Source organism: Dendronephthya gigantea, unplaced genomic scaffold (genome assembly GCF_004324835.1).
Source record: "Dendronephthya gigantea isolate DGI-Jeju-01 unplaced genomic scaffold, DenGig_1.0 000045F, whole genome shotgun sequence".
NCBI classification, from domain to species: domain Eukaryota; kingdom Metazoa; phylum Cnidaria; class Anthozoa; order Malacalcyonacea; family Nephtheidae; genus Dendronephthya; species Dendronephthya gigantea.
Genome location: NW_021163055.1, coordinates 1,505,747 through 1,529,140, shown reverse-complemented (window position 1 = coordinate 1,529,140; position 23,394 = coordinate 1,505,747). Strand labels below are relative to the sequence as shown.

The 23,394-nt window shown below is 36.3% G+C and overlaps 5 protein-coding genes and 1 long non-coding RNA gene across 9 annotated transcripts; 3 read left to right on the top strand and 3 right to left on the bottom strand.

The window, feature by feature from the left end:
* Window positions 1–221: 221 nt before the first annotated feature.
* Window positions 222–4,619, bottom strand: LOC114527642 (heterogeneous nuclear ribonucleoprotein 1-like). 2 transcript variants are annotated; one of them, XR_003687435.1, is made up of 11 exons: window positions 4,488–4,619; window positions 4,178–4,218; window positions 3,924–4,005; window positions 3,079–3,124; window positions 2,941–2,979; window positions 2,826–2,858; window positions 2,640–2,738; window positions 2,252–2,386; window positions 1,825–2,140; window positions 886–1,457; window positions 488–580 (listed from the first exon to the last, which is right to left on the bottom strand). XR_003687435.1 is itself a non-coding variant. In XM_028549345.1 (10 exons), exons 1-10 carry the CDS (start codon window positions 4,565–4,567, stop codon window positions 495–497), a joined length of 957 nt encoding a protein of 318 aa, XP_028405146.1. In that variant the 5' UTR covers window positions 4,568–4,618; the 3' UTR covers window positions 222–494. The 2 variants fall into 2 exon arrangements, 1 of the variants encoding a protein (XP_028405146.1); XM_028549345.1 differs by lacking the exon at window positions 886–1,457 and having other exon boundaries at window positions 222–580; window positions 4,488–4,618.
* Window positions 4,620–5,356: 737 nt separating this feature from the next.
* LOC114527643 lies at window positions 5,357–9,170 on the bottom strand. Of its 3 annotated transcripts, none has more exons than XR_003687436.1 (13): window positions 9,043–9,170; window positions 8,520–8,563; window positions 8,153–8,331; window positions 7,848–7,868; window positions 7,360–7,388; window positions 7,242–7,269; window positions 7,112–7,140; window positions 6,713–6,770; window positions 6,525–6,621; window positions 6,164–6,425; window positions 5,946–6,068; window positions 5,754–5,847; window positions 5,357–5,644 (listed from the first exon to the last, which is right to left on the bottom strand). XR_003687436.1 is itself a non-coding variant. In XM_028549346.1 (5 exons), the coding sequence occupies exons 2-5, from the start codon at window positions 6,220–6,222 to the stop codon at window positions 5,495–5,497; spliced, it is 426 nt and encodes a 141-aa protein (XP_028405147.1). In that variant the 5' UTR covers window positions 6,223–6,425; window positions 6,525–6,695; the 3' UTR covers window positions 5,357–5,494. The 3 variants fall into 3 exon arrangements, 1 of the variants encoding a protein (XP_028405147.1); XR_003687437.1 differs by having other exon boundaries at window positions 6,601–6,621; XM_028549346.1 differs by lacking the exons at window positions 6,713–6,770; window positions 7,112–7,140; window positions 7,242–7,269; ... (3 more) ...; window positions 8,520–8,563; window positions 9,043–9,170 and having other exon boundaries at window positions 6,525–6,695.
* Window positions 9,171–10,093: 923 nt separating this feature from the next.
* LOC114527455 (E3 ubiquitin-protein ligase RNF181-like) lies at window positions 10,094–11,718 on the top strand. Its single transcript, XM_028549107.1, has 7 exons — window positions 10,094–10,283; window positions 10,434–10,478; window positions 10,552–10,637; window positions 10,893–10,930; window positions 11,002–11,076; window positions 11,147–11,221; window positions 11,305–11,718. The coding sequence occupies exons 1-7, from the start codon at window positions 10,201–10,203 to the stop codon at window positions 11,362–11,364; spliced, it is 462 nt and encodes a 153-aa protein (XP_028404908.1). The 5' UTR covers window positions 10,094–10,200; the 3' UTR covers window positions 11,365–11,718.
* Window positions 11,719–11,789: 71 nt separating this feature from the next.
* On the bottom strand, window positions 11,790–12,633 carry LOC114527456. The gene is made up of 3 exons (XR_003687418.1): window positions 12,421–12,633; window positions 12,229–12,303; window positions 11,790–11,892 (listed from the first exon to the last, which is right to left on the bottom strand). It is a non-coding gene; the product is annotated as an uncharacterized LOC114527456 (long non-coding RNA).
* Window positions 11,938–14,480, top strand: LOC114527454 (biogenesis of lysosome-related organelles complex 1 subunit 2-like). The gene is made up of 4 exons (XM_028549105.1): window positions 11,938–12,213; window positions 12,291–12,410; window positions 12,640–12,744; window positions 12,868–14,480. The coding sequence occupies exons 1-4, from the start codon at window positions 12,003–12,005 to the stop codon at window positions 12,903–12,905; spliced, it is 474 nt and encodes a 157-aa protein (XP_028404906.1). The 5' UTR covers window positions 11,938–12,002; the 3' UTR covers window positions 12,906–14,480.
* A 3,163-nt stretch (window positions 14,481–17,643) lies between these two features.
* On the top strand, window positions 17,644–20,591 carry LOC114527453 (zinc finger protein 703-like). Its single transcript, XM_028549104.1, has 2 exons — window positions 17,644–18,523; window positions 18,722–20,591. Exons 1-2 carry the CDS (start codon window positions 18,383–18,385, stop codon window positions 20,012–20,014), a joined length of 1,434 nt encoding a protein of 477 aa, XP_028404905.1. The 5' UTR covers window positions 17,644–18,382; the 3' UTR covers window positions 20,015–20,591.
* Window positions 20,592–23,394: the final 2,803 nt, after the last annotated feature.

The following is a 23,394-nucleotide window of genomic DNA, read 5'->3' as shown; positions in this document are numbered from 1 at the left end:
GAACGAGACGTGAGAAATACCAAATCGCTCTCCGTCCAAACAATTGGAATCTTAGATTTTGTTCGGTGGGAAAAGACGGTAAGAACCTGACAGTAGAACCAGCAACGAGTTTCACAAAGGCAAAATTTGTTTCGATTTTTGAATGATCGGAGAACATGTGCAAATCAGAGCATTCATAAATGAATCACTCATTTCCGCAGTACAACAAAATACAGGGAAGATATTGGAGAAACGTTTGCCTGTGCAATACAGGAATTTAAATTAAAATACAACAGAGTAGATAAAACAATAAATTAATGGACGTTTCAGTTCTGGTTAAGCCTTTTCAAGACCGCGGGATACGTTCCATTGTCGTGAAATAAAATGTTTGCATTTAGTTGTGCATGCCCTGTCCATATATGCTAGGTGTGCATCAGGACTTGATCACATCATTGTGTACCCACAGATGTCCCATAAAATGTTCAAGAATGATCCCATGATGACCCAGAAGTCCTTCAACGGGAGTAAGGATGGTATCTTGCGCTGGCAGCCCCAGGAGTGCCGACACCAGGTCCCGCACCATAACCGCGGCCAGCTACTTCTAGACACAAAAAACAAACAAGAAATATCTCAATGATAGTCAATTACTCTGGTAAACCCCAATGTTTTTGCTGTGATGGCACCCAATAAACTTACCAGACACTGTAAGTAAGAACGAAATTTTTACGTTTATCCGCTTAGATCCGCAATGAAATAAGATCTTTCAAACTAGATTGCTTTATGTTATTTAAACGAACAAATTTGCAGATTTCTGTTAGGAAATCAGCACAAGAACGATCATTGAGTTGTCATGAACGAAACTGAGGGTATCATTTTTTATCTCCTCTTATCCTTATATGGTCTTACCTCACCATGTGACCACAAGGTCTAGGGCCCAGAACCTCCCCTGACCTTTATGTCATGATGTCATCAGTACACACGTGGCCACTCCCCTGTTGCCAGGCAACCAAACACCACGTGACCAGCATATTGTACTGCCGTTATTGACCGTTCGTACAACCATTAATAGTGTAAACATTACTGCTATCGAAAATTCTTAGAAATATATTATGTACATTTAAGTCTCTTAAAACGAAACTATAAGTTCATATTTCACAAAATTTCTCAAAAATTAGAAATATGCTACAATTAGTGAAATTTCTATGAAATTATGTAGCAATATAAATATTCTATATACATGTGTCAATTTTTTGTTAAAAATTTAACAATATAATTGCCTTTTAGGCAAATAATTCTCTATTTTTACGATATAGAGTGATTGTAGTTTATGTACAAATTTTCAAATTCCTATGAGCGTTTTCGTATGCGACGCCGCCATTAGGCGTGAAAATATTTACGATATGAATATTTATGTTATTATTTTTTATACGGAGGATATAAAAGGTCGTACGAAGGGCCGGTTCGATAGACTGGACGTCCTTTTGCGAAAAGAAAGCAAATTAGCATGTGAACAATTTAGCTAAAGTTTTCTTTATGGTAAAGTGTTAAGTATTTCTTTAGTTTATCATAAAGTAAAAAATACAAACAATAAATTAGAAACACAAGTTTTGTGGCATATTTGAGGAGCAATTTTGAATGAAATTAATGAAAGAGTAGGAGAGATTTTCAGTTAGCCAAGAATTCATAAGTTCGCTAAGTTTTTGTACGTTTTTGTTAGTTTACATGAGACCTTGAGCAAATTTGTTTGAAAATGGAATTTGTAAGTTAAGCAAAGTTTAATATTTATAATAATTTATTATTTTTATCCGCTCAGCAAAGAGGCTTATAAAATGACTAGAAACTAACCTGGATATCTTACTGCTGCGAAGCTCTGTGCAGGTTGTACTTCATAACCGGCAACACTACCGTAGGGCGAGGCAGCAACGGCACCAGGTTGCGAGTATCCAGGAGGATAACCAATTGAGTATGCTGGTGCAGCACCAGCAGGATCTGTTGCTTGATAGAGGACTGTTGGTGTTTGGTATTGACTATACCCAGTTGCGGGAACACCATACCCAAATGAAGCACCAACCATGCCACGCCCAACCCCTCGGTAACCTCCCATTTCCTGAGCCTTCTTTGCAGCCTGTTGTTCTTTTGATAAAGCTGGTTTCACTTCAACCTAGATAGTGCATGAAACAAACATGCAGATAAGACAAACCCTCAAGTTTTAAGGTTTATTGAAAGAAAATATATGTAATCCAGCATTATATTATAAGAACAGATCATTCACCTTTATTCCCTGAGCAAGATCATGATACTGTTTCTGCATTACCATATCAACTACATCTTCATTGTCAAACTCCACAAAGCAAAAACCTCTTCTTCGATTTGTTTCTTTTTCTTTCACAAGATCAACATCCACAACCTAACACAAATAACAGAATCTCTGATGAAACTGAACAAAATAAAATATTCTACACAACCATCATAATACAAAAGTCTAAATACATATCAACATCAAAGGGGATATTGTTTTTGTCTGGACATGGACAAATAATCCAGAATTCACAATGCTTAATTAAAGCATAAAAAATACCCAAGAAATAGTCCACTTCATACTTGAATACCAATGAAGGCAATGATAATAAAATGCTTAATATAAAAAACAGAATACATACCGTGCCATATTGAGAGAAATAATTTCTGACAATTTCATCAGGAGTATCTGGTTTTAGTCCACCCACAAAGATCTTCTTTGTTTTTGTGCTATTGTGTGGCTAAGTCAAAAGAAAAACATTGTTGAATATATTATTTCTGTGAAACAATTGAATAAAGATTCTTCAAATCTTTAAGTATTGTCTTACTCTTCCCTGTGGTGAGGCTTTCTTAGGGTCAACCTACATGAGCAAAGATGGTAGAGAGTTAACTTTCCATCATGTTGAAATATACACATCTAAATTTGATATAATGAAGACCTACCTTTTTCCCATCAATGACATGTGGTCCCTCATCTAAAACCTTAATAAAAAGAGACCAAGGCAGCCATTAGTTAAATATAAATCAGTGTTGCCTTTGATTTACACAGAAACAGACAAAGTTCCGCAAGAAAAACCTTACCCGTTGAGCGCAAGTGGGATCTTTAAATTGTACAAATCCAAATCCTCTGAAATAAAAAAGTAAATTTATAGGAACCAAAGGTCTTCATGTAGCTTTCCTGTTTAAGTTAATGTTCTTGTTGTATTTAATCAGTATGTTCATCTCAGTTACTAGAAGTTCATATTTCATACTAAATTGAACAAACAAGTCCTTATATTTGCTTAGCAATAACTGAAGATACATTGAGGTCTTGTAATATGTAATTAAGTTTTATTGATTTAATTGTGATGATAGCCAACACCCACATGTTACCTCCAAAAATAGAGTTTTGGCTAGGTTGGTTTATTCAGACAAGCTGCAAATCTGCCTATCAGAGTTTCATATCACCACAACTAACAAATTGGTTATCATTTGGTTCCTTGTGGGAAGGCTCTGAGCACCCGAACTGATTGGAAATCTTACAAACAACACTTCAAACATTTCAAACACATTCCTTAAACATATTAGACTAAAGAGGAAGTCAAGTTCCTGCTGTGAAAGCACCTTACAGCAACATAATTGTCAAAATAAAAGTGTCAAAAGCTCTATCTCATCTTGTCTTGATACAAATATTCTATATCATTGTGTGTCAGTTTGGTAAATACAGACTGAATCGAGTTTTGTACAAGTTGAAAACTCGGGCATTCAAAGTCGAATAAAGATTTAAGTTCAAGTTCACATAAAACGAAAGTGCATGTTTGATACTTTTCTAATCACGTGTTCTCAGAACTGTCAACAATCTAGCGTCGTTTTCGTGGAAAATTTCTAAACTCTTGTAGCAAAAAATCGACGTATAATCGTTAGCAGAGATAAAGTTACTGTCTTACCTTGGGCGTTTTGTTATTTGATCAATTTTGACATTACAATCGGAAACTTCGCCGTAGATCGAGAAATATGTTTTGAGCGATTCTAGAGAAGTCACAACGAAACTATGAAACGATTTCAAAACTCGTAAATTTAACATGGACAAGTCGCACAAAGACTTTGATTCCAGTAGGATCTAAAGCAATGCTCTGTAATGTAGTGTTGTGAGGAGAAAGAGGACATTATTGATGGTAAAAATCGACTTTGAAATACATACCAACTGTTGTTTCCCTGCTAAGCGCGCCGACGAACAACTTCCTGGCGAAAATAAAGCAAATTTTTTGTAAACCACTTAGTACAAAACATTTATTGAGAGGCTATATATAAATCGTTTAAAACCAAGCAATTGTGAAGGGTTTAGTCGGGCTAGATTTCGTAAGTTTCAATAGAAAATATTCGATTTTTGTAGGAAACAACAAGTCTAAATGTGACAAACTTCACCAAATAAAAGCGGTCGAAACAAGCACTTTTCCCTCAATGAAATGGCAAGAAACCTTGCCAGACACTAAATTAAAGCCTTTACTCACCCTTCGTCGCCAACTCCGCTCATTTTTGGTCCAGATCGTGCACTATTCTCGCCGTTTAAAGTTGAAATCTGCGTGGCCATAGCACAACACTCGAACAGATTTTGTATGGAACGAAACGCTTTCCTATTTTCGTTGCGCGCGCAGTTGATATAACAATGACGTATTTTGATTGGTCGACAATGTCGAAGAGATGAAGCTCTGGAGTCTGGGGCCGGGGAACGAGTTTGGCAACTGGTTTGTTATTTCAATAGGAAAAGTGTCCTGGACATCTTCCATTTTTACCACAAAACAGTTGTCAAGTTGATTATGCCATTTCTAGCGAATTTATTAACAAGTTTTAAAGCAATCTGCATAAAAGTGGGTGCATCTTTTGTCCCCCCTAATACCATCTATATTACGATGATTAGACCAATTGCTCTCTATTGTTATCCGTTTTTGATGGGTATTTCTAATACGCTGAATGACAAGTTAGAATTAATCCAGGGACGAGCATCAAGGATTATTACCCAACCCGGTAACATCCAATTACATATGGACAGTCTTAAAACATTACGAAAACGTCGTTTAGTTGTGGATGTTTTTAAATCTCTTATCCATATTGGAACACAATCAAATAAAATTATGTTTGAGAGACTTGTACCTGGAAAAAACACTCGCGGAAATGGGTCATTCGCAAAACTCCCGAAAATCCATACGGCAATTGGAAAGAAGTCATTTGCCTATCAGGGGGCACTGATGTTTAATGATCTGGACAAATCTCTTTGGGACGAATGTTCTCTTTTAAAATTTAAGGAGAAAATAAGTAATATTTATTTACATTGAAACTAGTTAAACAGCTACACACTTAAATATACTCAGAAATGAAACAGGACATTAGTTGACAAAGAACAAACAAAACATTTGAAAGAGATTCTTTAATGAGCACGCACACACTTACACTATGATAGAACTCTATCATCAGAGTCTAGCTGACGATCAAGATTCAACAGAAAATGAGATGGAAATGACTAGGAACTATGAAAATTGGGACAAAGAAGTCTGGAAACGACCTCGCTTCTATTTCCTAGAGGCCCCAGAACAAGAAAATGCCCGTTTAATTTGTTGCCATATTTTCCACGAGTGAACTTCATATTTTCATCTTTCACATGCAGGGAATGCTGTAAAACGACATAAAAAGTAGAGTATAAGTGAGATTTTAAACAGGAAAATGAAAGGTCCGCACTTTAATTTGGTTTGTTTGATGTCTCAAATTTGAAGTTAATTCACCTTGCTTTCAAGATGCATACAAGTGTTTTTAAATAGGCTCGAGTGTTCCATCTCTTTTCGGAAATTCTTCGCATCGTTTTTGTGGAAATGAACGCTAAATAAATAATACTCATAGTTAAATCATCTTGACAAGACCCGACATACAAGCGTTGTACAACATTCTACACTGGTTATGTACATTAATTTACTCACGGATCTGCCGGCCTGGGTGGTTGAATTATGTGCGTGATCAGAAAGCTCAGATCTTTGTATTTCCGGCTGGAAACTGGAGCAATTATTACTTGGACTCGCGTCTCTTCTTCTTGTTCTCTTCCTCTAAAAGAGATCGTATTTTTTAGGGTTGCATTTGGCAAGTGATTAACCATTTGAAAGAAATATTTTGCATCCTAAGAAATCACAACACTGCATACCTTGATATATAAACCTTGTTGTGCGAGTACCGTAGACTGCTCAATCTCCATGTTCCCATTATGTGGGTCAGTTGCACTAAATTGATTATCTGGTGATGGCTACATTGACAGAGAGAAACACCAGCCTACAGTCCATAATCTTGAATCATCTATGAATTGCGTATCTCGCGCTCCTGCGGATCAAAATCTGGCTACGACAAAGGACATGTACCTCTCCACATAAATTGCCATACCGTGCACTCCGACGGATCTCCCTTGTCTCCTACGAAAAGCAATGGATTGTTAAGGATTGTTCATTATCATCTCATTATATATTGTTTGAATTGCATTCGACAGAATCTGGCTACGACAAAGGACATACATTGCCGCCTCCATTTTTCTCTCCAATTCTAAGTTGGGAAAATTGTGTTAAACGAATAATCTTTGCTTGGACATACATTGACTGATCCAAGATTTTCCTGAAAAAGAAATGAAACAGGACATTAGTCACAACCAGCTTACTTTGAAACCTTCCACGTCATCATCATCATTGTCATTTGACCATTTCACCTGTTGACTTTTTTCACCTGTTCCCTCCCCACGGCGGCTGCTTTACTTCTTCATTAATCTATTGCAATGTGAAAAAGAAGAAAAAAGATCAGTTTTATGTCTTTTTCCCTGGAAATCTAAGTTGAGAAAATTGTGTTAGACAAATAATCTTAGATCTTTATAGTTGTAAATATATAATATAATTTCTATCTTATATTTTGTAAACCAGTGTAATTGTTTGTATATACTTGTTATATTGTAAATAATTATGTAACTAGTTTATAACATAGGGACAATTGTGTAATTCAGTCTATACTGCAAAGCAATTGATTAATAAACAGATATTATCATAATCAACCTTTGCTTGAAACGTTGTATTAGGTGAGGTAAATTTTAGTTGGAAGAAGTAAATTGCCGTACCTCGCGCTCCTGCGGACCTCCCTTGTCCCCTACGAAAAGCAATGAATTGTTAAGGATTGTTTATTATCATCTCATTATATATTGTTTGAATTGCATTCGACAGAATCTGGCTACAACAAAGGACATGTACCTCTCCACTCCCATTCTTTTTCTTAATTCTAAGTTGGGAAAATTGTGTTAGACGAATAATCTTTGCTTGAAACGTGATAATTTGTAAGGTAAAATTGAAAAGAAATAAACTGCTGTACCTGGACGAACGCCGTAACCTTATTTCAGTCTACAAAAGCAATGGATTGTTAAATTAAAAGAAATAAACTGCCGTACCTCGAGGAGCTTGGGCGTCTAGGTTGATCTATAGTATGTATATAGTATATAAAAATCAAACTCTCCCCAAAGGGGCTATTCACTATTCAGAGTCAAATACCCTGCCTTAATTTAAATACTATATCTAGGATCTATAGAAAATCAGTAATTAGATTAAAGTTTCTAAAATGTGTCTCCGAAATTTACTATTAAATTATTAAATATAGACGTGAAGTCTTAAGCGTGTTTCCTGCGGAAAACTACAAGCAATGGATTGTTAAGATGGGCGAATATTTCCTAATCATTCAAACAAGACAACGAACAGACAACTAACAAACCAAATGACTCTTACTTTTTCTTAGCTTTTCTTAGTCTATTGCAACGAAAAGATAAAAACAGCTCAGCTTTAATCTGGCTAGGACAAAAGACATACCTTTACGGATCCAAGATTTTCCTGAAAAAGAAATGAAACAGGACATTAGTTGAGAAAGAACAAACAAAACATTTGAAAGAGATTCTTCAAAGAGGACGCACACATTTACACTACAAATTAAACGGGCATTTTCTTGTTCTGGGGCCTCTGGGAAATAGATGCTGGAAAGTGGAGGAATTATTGCTTGAACTCCACCAGTCTCCTCTTCCTCTAAAAGCGATCGTATTTTTTTAAGTTGCATTTTGCAAGTGATTAACCATTTGAAAGAAATATTTTGCATCCTAAGAAATCACAACACTGCATACCTTGATACATACTTTAGACGGCTGTGTGGATTGCTCAATTTCCACATTTTCTAATTTAATTTTTTTGTTGATGAGATCTGCTTATCATTTTCAGTTACGTCTATATTATCTTTAGAATTCTCATCAGGCTGACAGCAGGTGAAATCTGTCTTACTGCAGTTTCCACTCACTGATGGGTACTAAGAAATAAAACATCAACATAAATTTGTTATTCATTTGGGAAAATGTTTTAGACAATTAAGCAAGCTAGCTTATGATATATCTGCAGTGCAACACATTTAGAAAAGCAGTATTTCTACACTAGTATTATAATTACATACCATTTAAATGTATATAAATAAGTTTTAAAATATACACATATATTTACTTCATAAAATGGTGGTCTTTGCGGCGACTCTTCAATAGGACTTGCTAAGAGTGATGTCAGAAAAAAAAGATCTACCTTTAAGCACATTTGAAACAAATAAAAAAATCATGATTTATTGAAGAAAAGTAAAATCACCATGATGGCTATTTTCATCAGACTTTTTCTTACCAGTTTTCTCAGAAATCTTTCCATAAAAATTTGATTAGAACATTAATTTTCAAACTACTTTGAGTGTATATAAGTTTCGATACAAAATTTCCAGAACGTAAATTAGCTTGTAGCTACACCACGGCGGCATTAAAGTAGTTACAAGAATATTATTTTTCAGTACGTTCATTAGCTTATCACTACATCAGTTAACATCGCTATTTCACCAAAAATTCTACATAATTCACGAGAGATACAAACATATAAACCTAAACTCTCTTCAGCAATACCACGGAGCAAACAGCTGGGGAAAATAATAGCGTTGGGGAAAAATTGAACATATTTAAGTACAAAACTAACAGATTGGAAAATTTACCTCTTTTTGTCGATTCCGGACATCTTCAGTTCTGATTATTCTTGACTTCTAATCTTGTAATCAAATAAAAAAACACATTTGAAAAAATCCGCCATTCTTTTATAGCGAAGAAATCAGTGTTTCCACTTTAGAAAATCAGAAAATAATTTTTTCTCCTTATTTTCACTAAAAATTTCTTTAACAAATTGTGAAATTTCCTTCACATTTCCTTCAAGCAATTAAAAGAAATTATGTTGAATATGCTCTAAAAAAGCCTTTTCTCAAAATACGATCATCGTAATGTTCAATTTTATCATTGCTCTAAAGTCTGAATACAATTATACTTCGTACAGAAAACTGACAGAGCTAAAACTATAAACAGAATTGCATCATTCAGAATAGACCCGTAGCTTCAAAAGTCATAGTTTTGACCTCAATTGATCTTAAACGAATGAACAATCAAAACTTGCATTTAAAAATTTATGTAAATTACGTGCATATAGAGGCGTGAAGGAAAAAGGTAGCTACTTTTAATACTTTGAATGTTTTAGATGTAATTATTATAATTTATTTTACACAATTATACAAAATAAGTATTAAACGAAGTATTTCAAGTAAATTAATGGCATTTATTCTATTTATTAATTATTTTTCGGTTAATAAGTTATGCGCAAGGCATCTATGTAGTCAGATTTAGGCTTATTTTACGCTTTTTTTTCAAAAAGATCATAATATTACTAATATTGGTAAAATTTTGAAATTTCCTTCAAATTTCCTTCATCTTACAAAAAAATCCTTTTAAAAGGACATTTCCTTCAAAGTGGAAGCGCTGTAATGAAATAAAAAAAAACATTTGAAAAAACCAGTGAACTCTAAAAAGAGTATTATAAGATTATTATTAGAGTAAAGAGTCTTATTAGAGTTCACTGGAAAAAACCCGCCATTCTTTTATAAGCGAAGAAAACACTGAAAAGAAAATCAAGAAATGCCTTGTCGCAGGCTTTAAAACCTACATTTATATAGGTCAGTGGGGCCCAATGACCTTAATATACACTGGACAATTATTTACGTTATTTACGTTACGTAATGTTTATTACGTAAGTGGTGAAAAATAATATAAACTTAAAACTTTTTACATAGTATTTTAGATATTTATACAACACACAACAGACGAAGAAAATGACTTCTTTATACTTTGAAGAACACGACTGCAGCGACAATGAAGGCGACAATCCAGCTTTGGATCTACTTTTGCTTGCGAGGTAGGAATATAGTCGTATTGTTGAAATTGTTGACTTTCATTTACAAAAATAATACGATATGTCATATGTCTAGTCAGTAGTCATGAATGATTTGATGGGTCTTTCTATTTTCTGACAGACGTTGTTTTATAAAGTTGATTGTTTTTTCAGAATGTTTATGAGAAGTGAAGGAATGATTGATGTGGATATAAACAGGTATGAATGATATATTTCTAACTTGAAATTATCATATTAAAATAATGAAACAGTTGTATTTTTATTTGTTCAGTTTTTCTGAAGAACTAAAGGCACCTCCTGCTTCAAAGAAAGTCGTCCAAGAATTGCCAAGAACCAAGGCTAAAAATACACCGACAGGTCATCACTAAAATAACTAATGTTGTACATCATTACTGCATGGTGCTCAGAGTGAAGAGACAGAGTACTGTTAATTGTTAGAGCCACAATGGTAGTTCTCATTATAAGGTCGAAATATAATCAGACAATTGCATGTTACAGGAGTCAAGTTTATCTGAGTTACGTTTTTACCTTAATCACAGAGATGAATGACACAATTTGTTACAAAACACTGCAACACTGACATCTAGCTAATAATTGCAACATTTTTTACAGGAAAGGCATCTTGCCCTGTTTGTTTAGAGAAATATGAGGTATACAGAAATGTTTATAGATCAATTTAAGGTTGAGACTTTCGTCTTGATTTTTTCTCATCTTCTTTTAGAAAAAAGAAGTCTACATTGAATTGCCTTGCATGCACAAGTTTCACGAGGACTGCATTCTGTCTTGGTTAAATCAGGTAACAATGAAGGCATGCTATGTAGTTAACCTGATATCATATTATGTAAGATTTACATCTTATTTTATAGACAAACTCATGCCCAGTTTGCCGTCATGAGTTACCAACAGACAATTCAGAATATGAAGAAATGAGGATCCAGAAAGTCAGTTAATAATGATTTCATAGAAAGTTCTAAGCTTGCAAGCTAACTCAATTGTTTTAAATAATTTTGTTTTATTTTTTAAGGAACATGAAAAGCAACGAACGTTTCGAGTGGCGGCGTTACATTCCAGTATGTTCTGCTGACAAGCTCAAAGCAATTTCACATCCTAATGTGTAGAAATAACATATATATACTAATACTGTAGTCAGGGATGATGGGGAACAGGGAGTATGAGCATGGGTTACCAGGGTTGGGATTTCAATAGCTTAGGTAATGGTGTGATATTTTTACCAATGCAGGTTACAGTCCTGCAGAAATCTTTAGAGGCTTTTGTTTTATTATAAACAAGCAGCGAAATGAGAGGAGAATGTTGAAATTTTAAGCAAGGAACCTTGCAACAAGTATCTTGCTCAAAATGACAAGGTTCGTCTTTACATTTTTCATCTTAACAAATATTAAAAGCGCCATTTGTGGATAAATTGTAAAAAAAAACATGTAATATGTGAAGAAAATATAAATATAGAAAAAAAGATTTGCTTTCTTGCTCATTAGTTGTTTAATTAAGGTTGCGCATGCGTAGTGGTACTCATACCCAACGTCCCACAATCATTGCTTCTTCAATTTGCTCTTTCCCGTTCATGAGCCTGGGTACGACGTCGATTATTCCAATGCTAAATGAAGTATCAAGGTATACAACAAAATCTGATTAAATATTCCATTTGAAAATGTATGAATTTTGAGTTAAATTTTCGATATTTAATGCAAAATATTTACAGAAAAAATGGCTGAAACGGAGATAAAACATTCTGAACAAGAGGTAAACCCTGGTACTTCGGTTAAGGGTGAGATTTCAAGCGAAATTGCAGCTGATTCTGGTCAAGCGGTGAATGAAACTGCTTCGAGGAGTGATGAAATTAAGCCAGCTACATTAGAGGAATCTTGTCGAAATATGTTTACAAATATTTCTGAATATTTACAATGTGAATTGAATGGTTAGTTAAAGATACCTTTTTTGACAGCTTCTATACTGGATAACTGTGTTACCCATCTCTTGTATCTTTTGAAACAGCATCTTTGGATGACTATGAGTTGTTAGAAAAGTTGAACCAGTTGACGAAAGAGAAGTACGATGAAATGGATAATACAACAAAAACTTTAATCACAAGAATGAAACAAATCAATGAGAAATGTAAGTTTACCTTGAAGAGTTTGCAGATTTCCTATGGGTGTGCCAGAATATTTCACCATTCGGCATTCTTTGGTATTTTGCACCCTCGAGAAGCGTTTACACCCCCAGAAAATGAATTGATTGATTGCTTATTTAAAAGATAATAGCTGTGAGTGAAATAGCCATGCCCAAGGAGTGATATTATCTGGCTATGCCACTGTCAATAGCTGTTAAATATTTAACGTTTTAGATGAGAAATTGAAACCATATCTGGATATGATTGACAAAGTTGATGCAAGTGTGACAAGTCTAGAAGCTGCCGCCCAGAAACTGGACACTTATTCCAAAGAATTAGGTCATACATACATACATATCATTCGTTTCTTTATAAATTTATCAATCTCACTTCCTGCCACCTAAATTTTCATTCAAATATGAACAAAATGTGCTAAAATAATTTTTATCATTTTTTATTTAGAAGCAAGGTTTAAAAAGTTAGAGAAAGCAGCAACATAAATATGACCCAAAAATTTATGAAATGATGCAGGAAAAAATATATATTTATATATGGATATTACTGAGGAATTAACAGTAATGGGATTCAGGGTGTGTCAGAATTATTTACGCAGCCTTATTTCTAATTCAATGCCTCAAAAACAACGCTAGTTGTCAGTGGAATATTTTTACATGAAAATAGAGTTATAGTAATTTATTCTGACTGACCCTGTGAACCAAGTTGTATTAAAAGGCAGTTAGCCTTTATGTATAGTTACTGAGAGTATAAACTAATCAGGGATCTCTACTTTGCATGATCTATAATTTATCTACTCTCAAAATGTAGTGAAGAGTTTTGTACGACTGGTCATAGTGCTAAGCATTTTGTGAATTCTCTATCAAAATTAAAAACATTTTTTTAACGTGAAACAAATCTGAGATTATGTTTTACCGCATGCGCATTATTTCTGAAATCATTGTCTGTGAAAGTCAGCGCTGAGTTTGCATTACGAGGGTGTACCCCTCTACCTCACTCTTCCCTGCCCAGCCATGATTTGGTGCAAGGATGAAATGAAAACCATGAAACGGTCAAAACTAATAACGTCGGAAAAAGACTTCTTCTCAGAAGATATTTTGCGTTTCAATTCATTCACCATCAATCATCGTTTGACGCTTTTTGAGCTTAATTTACCCGATTTACGCCGGCCAAATTGCATTCACGCAGCAATATAAGTAAAGATAATCCTTTTGTAATATTAATGGATCAACGTGAAATCCTATTTCTCAACCCCTACGATTGACTGATTTTTTCGTCTAATAACTCAATTTATAACGAATAGACTGGCAAAGATGATTTCTTAAACATAACAGGAAAGTAACGATAACAGGGAGACTAATAATGCCTGCTTCCTTGGAGGTCCTAATCATGTTGCCTATGATTAGTCTAACATTTTGAATAATGATTTTTTCAACACTATAACTAACGAAGAGCGAAGTGTCAATCAAATTCATAGATTTATTTCAATATGAAAGAAAGGCGAAAAAACAATTGAGCAAGGTGTTAACAGTAACACAGCAAGATATCCTACAAAGACGTGGATTTTTTCAACAAGTTTTTGCGATCAGGTTAATGGTTTCTTGATAAAACCATACCTCATGAAATGCTTTGCCGGGCATCACAACATCTTTCAAAAAGATTTTAGGAATTTAGCCGGGGAAAATTATTGTAATACTGTACTATTTTATTGTAAGATCCTCTACCGCCACACTGAATTATATCACAATTCACGATGGCAATTTCCTATCAAATGCTTCTTCACATATGAACAAGGAGTTAAGGGTCATAACTGCCTTTCCTTCGACCGTGTTTGAGATATCTTTTTCAGGTAGTCCAGACACAAACCATAACACTTTATTACACAACATTTTGTAACTATGCAGGCATCAGACTGAATTATTGCGACTGAAGCACATATTACCATACATATTAAATGTTTGTATAAGATCGAGGCTGGGATCAAATGGCGTGGAAATTATCTTTAGGTACTGAACTATTTTTTTCTTCATCGTTCGGCTGGTAAAATAACTGGAAAATCAAAGATTCCAAACCACATCAGTTAAGCCGCAAACGACATTGCTGAAACTCATGTGAAAAACTTCAGCTTGACATAAAACATTCACAACACAATGAAACTCAAAACTCGTGATAGGTAACTTAGGTAACATAAGCCGCGTCAATCAATTTAGGGGGCAAAGCTCTTGTCTTACAGGACAAAGCGAAGCAAACTTCCTAAATATTGTGAAAACAACGCTGCTTCAAATATAAGCCGAAGGGCTTCGGTAAAAATTGTAGCAAAGATCAAGTTTAATAACCGAACGATACATGAAATATTCACAAGCCAACAATGGCGTGTCTTGCTCAATGTGATAATTTCGAAATGACAATCAGCGCGTTTGGATAACGCCATTAATTCACGATTCATCAAGCACATCAAAGACACCGGCTCTCCATCAATCCAGCTATGTTTACAGAGAATGTCGTATCATATGAGATATGATCAAGCGACATCATCCCAGCTTAAACCTAAACAATTAACTATGCTACGCCGCAGTGTAAACATTATGTGGGTTTCTCCTTGAAACTGTCAACACTTTAATTACTTGATAAGTGACATGCTGCGCTCAAGATAAGAGGAGCGACTCGGGGTTCGTGGAGGTCTTCCCGTGGATCGAGGATTCGTATTTCACTATATGATTGCGTATACATCCACGAGCGCTTTCGAAGCATTTCCCAGACAGTGGTCGGATACCTTGTGGAGTTGTGGAAGTCGACCAACAATGAAAAATTGCGAGAAATCATGGAGAGACTGGTGGAGGAAAAAGTTCTAAATAAATGGTTGACAAAGGTTGCTGCTATATTGTGAAGATATCTGAGTTACTAAATTATGGAAGAGGACAGAGATGGAAAGATCCAGATGGACGTGAAACACTCTGTTACAAGAACGACAATCAGATGGAATACAGAGAATAAGATGAAGAGATATTAGGAAGATTTCTGAGGTAGCTAATGAGTTGATGAAGAAGACCGGCGACAAAGATATTGTGTCTTCTGGAAAGATCTAGCGATCAACTTGATAAATGTGGAAACACTCTTTACAAGAACGACAATCTGATGAAAACAAGATGAAGTGATATTGAAAAGATGTCTAAGGTAACGAGTTGGAAAGGACAGCGACAACGATGCAGTGTTCTCTGGAAAAAGCTAGATGCCGGGACGTTTAACACTCGATAGAAGAATGATAATACAAACTGGGAGATATTGCATGCCTGCCATATCACATAATAATGGAGGAACATTGTTATGGAACCCTTTTGACAATCATCACAGTTTACAAGAAGTTGGATTGGAGATGAAGAAAAGTTAGTTAGAAGAAAATTATATCAACGAACTTGAAGACGAGTTGAGTCAATGTTCGCATAAAAATCTACACTGAGAGATTGCATGGCCGCGACGACAAGTTCGCTGTGTTTGAACAGCTTGCACTGTGATATCATTGAAAATATGCATGCCAAATAAGTCTGTGTTCAAGGAAAAAAATGATAAAACTATCAGCGAGACTGTGCACGGCTGACGAGGTCTATTGTATGACATATTTTCGTCCACGTGACAATCCCACGTTCCACGCTTTCGTTTGCCTCGTCTTGAAGATAGCGAGAAGACGCATGGCTCTATGCGACAGACAGTCATTGGCTGGCCTATAATCTTCTGTCAATCAAACTACAGGCGTTATTAAAAACAAACACACTGTATTGTCTTTAATTGTTTCTACCTTTCATCGCTAATCTATAATTGTTTTCAACAGGCTGTCAAATTTTAATACCGTATGCATGAGAAGTGTGATAGACCAGACAGCATTGAGAGTGATTAGCTTCGAGGGAAAGTCGCGTTAATTCATAAACATCGCCGAAAATCCGTCCAGATGAATGCAAGGATCTTTTAGCCTTAGGTAGAAAACCCCAAACTTAATCAGTTTCGGAAACGCGACACGGTAAATTACGCCAAAAGTAGCGATTTGCTTTCAAAATTATTATTATTTAGGCAAACTAAACAAACCCAGTAATGACAGGAGGAAACATATTCTACCGTCTGTTTAAAATTAAATGGCGCAAGATGTCGTGAAAAATTTTTAAACTGCCCGAAAATCGTCCTACGTCTGTGTCAACTATCAAGCCATATTAATGTTGTGCGAATTAAATTATGAAATTCGTGTCTGCCATAGATCAGTATTTTTTAAAGAAAATAATCATGATATTGAAGTGTCACACGAGCCACGTTACCAAAGGTAAACTTGGAGGAAAATGACGATGGAATTGTGTCCAAGAACAGGACTAAAACTAGACATTATACAAAATGTTATTATATATGTTTGGGGTAATTAAATAGTTTAGACTAAAACCACCGAAGCTTTTCATAAGAATTCTTTATTTGGCATTTAATAATTGCTCTTCAGACTTCACAATGAATAATATCACTACTGGGAATGTCAGACGCTCGCAAGATTATCTAATCTTTGAGCTGCCAAACTTGCAGACGTTCGTCGCCAGAATTCTCTAAATTTTCCTTTATCTAACCCAAATAAATGTCATAAGGATTTGTTTGAAGGGTTTATGAAATATCGTAGCGAGCGGCAAGCATGAAACATCGTATTGGACAAATATACTTATTTTGCGCGCCATAACATTTGCGCAGCTGCCGAGACTCAAGTCAAATATTAAAACACCTTTAGGGAACGCAGCGTCATCGTGCGCTTTGTTAAAAATTAGCTCGCCGTATTTCGAGGATGATGCGATGTATTGTGTCCGTTTTCTTGAGCTCACAAGAGTGAACAGAAGTTGGGACAATGGTTTAGTGTTGCGCGCTTTGTCTAAAAATTAGTTTTTGGGGCTGTCATGTTTCCCAGTATTTGTGAACGCAAATTGGCAATAAAATTTGAGCGGAATTTTTGAGTTGATCTAAGGAAGGACTAAAAGGCGCCGTTCTGATCATTATCTGCTTTGATAGGCATGTTATTAAATAGCAAACTAATTAAGCTTTCTACGATAAATCCGCTTTGGTTTCTATATCGTCAAAATACGTGCATTTCAGAAAAAAATAATCATTCAACACTACAGCAGCTCTGGCGACTTCACCTCGGAGAAACAGTCGAGTTGCGCGACGTCTTGAGAGCGCAAAGGTTCATTCACTTGACGAAAGTTGGGAGAGATTTTAATATAGCTTTTCTATGGCATTTTATCATATTTGACACAAATGTCCGCGCTGTCATCACGATGGCTTATCTCATTCATTTAACCCAGTGGGTACCCGATTTGATTGATAGCTGGATGAGATAGCCCTGATAGCTGTCAAGTGATCAAAGAGACCGCGCGTTCACCAGCGCAATAAGCTGAGTGTATACTCGAGACGGTATGCGTGGGGCCTGAAGTCTGATCAACGCTCGTGAGTTCTCAGGATCGCTTTGACGCGAAGGAGTTTTTGACGTTCTCCGGCCGAGGCGGCCATTTTCCAGCAATAAACTCTTTGTAAAAGCGAGTTGTTTCCTGCCTCTTCAACACCTTTATCCCGAACACAGAGTGACAAAATGATGTAGAATAAGATTGACACATTGATTGATTCATTTGGTCATTATGACACGCCAGGCGAATGCACACTTAATTACCTTCGCGGCGTTGATTGGTTGACGAAGCAGCCATCAATCAAACTACGCTATCTGCAATTACATCTTCACCCACCCTGCTGTGTTGATTATCCAATAAAGAGGCAAAATATCGACAAAGACGAATTTTGATTGGAAGGCGGCATCGCTCTGTAATCTCTTGTGTGTAAGTAAGGGGCACATTGTCTCGTGGCGGTCTTATCGCCAAGATGTATTTAATATTTCAAATGCCCTACCGCACATTCAAAACGAGTTCAGTTTCCAAGCCGTGCGCAGTGCACTGAAATGATTGATATACAACGACCGTTTCTACAACCGAAGATCCATCACGAATCATCGCGAGTGCCACTTCACGAACTTCAAATGCTGACACAAAGCGTAACGAGTCGGGAATACGTGCATGCGTATGCATCATCGTCTATCTCGGTAAGAATCAAAACTCTATCAATAATGATTCCACTTTGTCTCCGTGCTATCTATCTTTCACAGGCCCTCATTTTATGGCGCGCCCATGTTTATATTCGTGTGTATACGCAGATAACCTTGATAGTGCAACTGTTCGGTCATATCTGGACACACTAGCGCGATTCTGAACTATTATCGATGATTCCTTCTCTTACACAGGAACCGTCCGTCGCTGAACAGCAGAAGAAATCCCCTCTGGCTCTACTGGCTGCCACTTGCAGCAGCATCGGGAAGACGGAGGGAAAGAAGGAGATACGAGAGCCGGTTATAACACCGGCCAGACATTCGCCGAAGATTCAAAATAGTTTAAACGATGTACGAAGCGTAGTTAAACTGGCGTCGGAGGAAAGTAAATCATCATTTAAACCGTACAAGCAGTCAGAGGAAAAGGAACTTAATCATTCTTCAGAAAAACCTGGGTTTCGTGCGCCGAGTAAGAACCTTGACAATCCATCTTCTCATAGTAAAAGTCCAGAATTTCGAAGCAAAGTTTCGCCACATATTGGGGCAGGATTCTCGCCCTTCCAATATCCTTACCTAACAGACTCAAGTGCACATTGTTTTTATCAGAGCTCGCCTGCAAGTCGTTTATGTGGTATGTACTATGACTTACCAGGACACGGCACTTCTAGCGGACATCATTCGACTTGTCTCAAGTCAGACTGTACGGGCAACTGTGCATCAATGGTGATACCCTCCCCTACCTCGCTTACCCCCACAACACCAAGCATACGACCTATGTTTCCAACACCTCCTGTCTCCGCTCCGTCCCCAGTCAAATCCCATGGTCTTAGCCCGCCAACAGCTAGATCAAATCCATTATACCCGAAATGTAACTGTGGCTACTGCAATCAAGGACAAGAGAGTAGTTTAAAACCAGGGATTCAACATTTACCTCACTATCATAGAGACTATCTTGCGAGTGCTTGTCAGGATCCGTATTGTACAAACTGTAAAACACCGAAGACATCTTCAGCAAGCGGTGCTCACGGCTGTGGGCCTCATTGCTACGGACATCATCATCCCGACTCGTCTATTCTACCCGGTTCATTGTCGACGGTTGCTCCGAGCATGTCACATCTTTATCCCTACGCCGGCTTCATGCTTCGCGCTCAGAACGATCAAAACGGACCGTTCGTTTGCAACTGGGTTCAGGACTCGAAAAACTGTGGCAAGAACTTTACAACTTCAGAGGAACTCTTACAACATTTACGAACGCACACAAGCGCTGCAAACGCATCAGCACCGCTACACACACCGTGTAACATCCCAGGTTGTCCTTGTGGACTGAAGTCCGCCATCTCAGGCCCTGCAAGACTACATTCTACCGCTCGATATCATCCCTACTTCATGACTGGATCATCGCTTCATACACCGTCATTTCATTCAGCAATATCACATTATTCAAGCCCTCATGGTATTCCCTATCCATCGTCTCTTAAGCCGTATTGATCAGCTCGATAAATTTAGACAATGAACCTCAAAATAGATTGAATTTGCACATAAATTATACGTCTAAATGTTCTCATTAAAGAAAATGGATTTCATCTCCTCAAGTGTTGTGATATAGTTGTAATATAGGGTCACCTCCAGATATATCCTTTCTGAGTGCACAGAATCTACTTAATTTTGAACATTTTCAAATTTCAAAAGACTTTTCATAACGTAGATAGAATTTTGCAACGAGCTGTCGTTATGGATGTGTCTGAGCGACCTATAGTCTCTCACACAGGATGTCTTCCTCGTTTACGTTGGGTTTATTCAAAATCAAACAGTTCATCTTACATATTATTTAAATCTTTTCGAACACAATTTTAGTAATTTATAGTAGAGGTAAATTTTTATCAATTTCTGAACAAAAAATTAGCTATAGAACGAGGTTAGGTCTAGGATTATCAATTTACCGACAGTTTAAGATAAAGTGTAAATATTACAAAACTAACATAGAAGGTGCCGAAACTGGTTCGTTTATTAAAATAAATTGAAATTTAAAGGTATTGTGTGTTTTCCTAAAACACTCATTCAATTTGGCTTTTACCGTCATTTGACTAACTGATCAGTGCCGCGTTGTATGCCATAGTGGTTTCAACAACTTTCAAAATCAACAACGTTGTTAAAGAGTTTCGTTTGTTTTGAAGAAAATCCGATGTTTTGTCTTCTATAGTCAGTCAAATTTATCACTCAAGCTTTCGTTTTGGTTTTTCCAAAAAACCGTAACTTCTGTTCCAATTTGTAGAATAGCCGTTGGGCAAATTTTTCACTATTCATCATTTTATCAGTGCATGCGGTCAGCGAGGCTTATCAGGTTAATCTATAAGGACTTTATGTCTTTTGCATTTTCTGACAACAATCTAAGATAAATCTGGAAGTGATATATATTTGGAAGTGAGATTGTTTTTAGCGCGGCAAGACACACACAGACCATTTCAGTCAACACTTCTCCTTTGTGAGAAGTTGTTAAAAACTCGATCACTCAACACTGTTTGACATTCGTCCTTAAAACTCGCCGACATGGACGTCACTGGGCGCTCAGAAATCGCTCAATAAATTGCCCTATTTTTTTCGATTAGCCTCGGCAATTTATCAAAATTGATAGTTATTATTCTACACGAAGTCGACGCGTTTAAATTTCGCTTTTGACATTATTCAAATTGCCCACAGGCTAATGTTCATTCATTTCTTCTACGAACCACGCAATTGATTAAAATGGTTTTTAGGTTACAAACACTTGAATATATAGTATGCACACAGTTCTATATTTATGAGTTAAAGAAATGGAAAATGCATTATTTACGATTCAATATTCTATAGCTTTAAGGTTCATTATGCAACGTGTGGAGTAAAACAATTAACAACGAAGACGTTCGTGTTATTTTCCCCATTCCATTCAACAAAGCTTTTCTTAATATCGTTCATAATGGTCACTAGAACCAACACGAACCACTTGAGAAAGTATTTTAGCCTTTTTTACTGGAAAGAGTCCAAGGAGGTGAAGCATAAATTATTGCATTACCTTCATATAAATGAGGTTTTAGCATCTGGTGATAAATTATACTTTGACATGTTTAATCCTATTTCAACGAAATCAAAGTGATTGCTGAATTTTTACTTGAATCTACGGATGAAATATCATTAGAACTATTCATTTTTTTTCAACCTGTCAATTTTCACCCCTAACCTGATCACCACGCACGAATACAACTCAGCTTATTATTTAGGTTATTTTGGTAAAGCAGAGAGGATAAGAATTTAATAAAGAAGGCTTGCTTTTAGCAGGAAAACAGATGGTCTTTTCGCTCAGATATGTTGAACGTGATAAGACCAAGAAAGCTGATGGACATCTTTCAATTAATTTGAACTAGTATGAAATCTATATGTCTTATATATATATATATATGTATATATATAGCTAGCTATACATAGGAGAACGTAAATGCCATATGACCTAAACTGACCCTAGATTATGTCATGTGAAATTCTTTGAAACTGATGTTACTGATACGGCAAGAAGTCTAATTCATTTTAGTCCTTGAGACAAGCAAGTCTTGCTGACTTTTTATTAACGCAATTCAAAAGGCGGCTTCTTTTTCTACTGTCACTCACACGGTGAAACTCATAAGCACTTGTCTATAAATGTTGCCAGTTTACCCAGTTATTATTATCACAGCAAACATGAAAACATCTCGCAAGTCTAATTACTTGTGACGAGTCACTAGGAGGCAAATGAAAGCAAGAAAGATCCTTTCTTCGCAAGCTGACACTAACACGACTTTCTTTTTAACCTGACATAAAACCCTTTTGTTCTACGTTCCCTCCTTCCTTACAAAAGCAACTGGTCACAAATCTATTAAACAGCTCGGTCGGGTATCAAGATGCTTTAATTATTTTTGTCCGCATTTTCAAAAGCCACACAAGACAACAGCTGAATAAGCGTATGACTGCTTGCTTGTAGGATCCGTAGGAGACAACGTGTCTCTCAACATGAAAACGAGACCGCCTGTTGCAACACGGATAAACATAATCCCAGTGTTTACTAAAGCTGTGGGATTGATGGGAAACTGCAGTGAATGTTTCGAATTTAGACTGAAATCTTATTGAAAGCAAGTTTGGTCTTAATAAAAGTGTCGTTCATCAGTTGTTTGTGTCTGAACTAGCTACATCAATGAAAGACGTCAAAATGTAGGTGCATGCTCTGCTGTTGTCAATGAGTACATGATATAGCAAGCTAAACCCTGATAAAGAAATCTCAAATTTAGTGGACCAACTAGACACGATTAATAGATTAAAAAATATGACCATGCTGGCGGTGTATTCAGTATACAGCAATAAAACAGTGTCCAAATAAAACCCGGCAAACTTTGCGGTCACCAAAAAAAATAATTTGTTGGGTTTGGTTTAAAAGTTTTAACAATTGTGAAGCAATCTTCTCACATGTGACTGAGGGAAATTATAATCAGACAACTGCATATTACAGGAATCAAACCTCAGTCACAGAGATGAAAGACACATGTACTAACCACTGTGTCATACACTGTATATCAGATGAACTAAGTTATTTTCGGCAATTCATTGCTTTTTGTGCGGGGCTGGATTTTTTGTTTATGAAAATTGGTTTCATGCAATCGTTAACACTAAATTAATGGTAACTTGAAATTAATTCATATGCAGGCAGGGTCACTCCTGAGCATTCTATATTATCCGAAGCACGGACAAAAACGTTTTAAAATTATATTTAACAACAACTCAGAGAGTATTTTTCACATGCACCTCACACAGACGGCAGAGAAACGCAAGCACACAGTCTAACTGTTATTGAAAGAAAGACACTTCTT

What these genes read in the sequence shown, in the direction of transcription:
- LOC114527642 (XM_028549345.1), bottom strand. Translation starts at nt 4,567, where the DNA reads ATGGCCACGCAGATTTCAACTTTAAACGGCGAGAATAGTGCACGATCT. An exon ending in AGCGGAGTTGGCGACGAAGG is followed by an intron (nt 4,219 to 4,487) that starts GTGAGTAAAGGC and finishes TATTTTCGCCAG; the next exon opens with GAAGTTGTTCGTCGGCGCGC. An exon ending in TAGCAGGGAAACAACAGTTG is followed by an intron (nt 4,006 to 4,177) that starts GTATGTATTTCA and finishes TGACTTCTCTAG; the next exon opens with AATCGCTCAAAACATATTTC.
- LOC114527453 (XM_028549104.1), top strand. Translation starts at nt 18,383, where the DNA reads ATGATTGATATACAACGACCGTTTCTACAACCGAAGATCCATCACGAA. An exon ending in ATGCATCATCGTCTATCTCG is followed by an intron (nt 18,524 to 18,721) that starts GTAAGAATCAAA and finishes TCTCTTACACAG; the next exon opens with GAACCGTCCGTCGCTGAACA.
- LOC114527455 (XM_028549107.1), top strand. Translation starts at nt 10,201, where the DNA reads ATGACTTCTTTATACTTTGAAGAACACGACTGCAGCGACAATGAAGGC. An exon ending in GATCTACTTTTGCTTGCGAG is followed by an intron (nt 10,284 to 10,433) that starts GTAGGAATATAG and finishes TTGTTTTTTCAG; the next exon opens with AATGTTTATGAGAAGTGAAG. An exon ending in TTTGTTTAGAGAAATATGAG is followed by an intron (nt 10,931 to 11,001) that starts GTATACAGAAAT and finishes ATCTTCTTTTAG; the next exon opens with AAAAAAGAAGTCTACATTGA.
- LOC114527643 (XM_028549346.1), bottom strand. Translation starts at nt 6,222, where the DNA reads ATGGGAACATGGAGATTGAGCAGTCTACGGTACTCGCACAACAAGGTT. An exon ending in AACAAGGTTTATATATCAAG is followed by an intron (nt 6,069 to 6,163) that starts GTATGCAGTGTT and finishes GATCTCTTTTAG; the next exon opens with AGGAAGAGAACAAGAAGAAG. An exon ending in CCACCCAGGCCGGCAGATCC is followed by an intron (nt 5,848 to 5,945) that starts GTGAGTAAATTA and finishes TTATTTATTTAG; the next exon opens with CGTTCATTTCCACAAAAACG.
- LOC114527454 (XM_028549105.1), top strand. Translation starts at nt 12,003, where the DNA reads ATGGCTGAAACGGAGATAAAACATTCTGAACAAGAGGTAAACCCTGGT. An exon ending in GAAACAAATCAATGAGAAAT is followed by an intron (nt 12,411 to 12,639) that starts GTAAGTTTACCT and finishes TTAACGTTTTAG; the next exon opens with ATGAGAAATTGAAACCATAT. An exon ending in CACTTATTCCAAAGAATTAG is followed by an intron (nt 12,745 to 12,867) that starts GTCATACATACA and finishes TTTTTTATTTAG; the next exon opens with AAGCAAGGTTTAAAAAGTTA.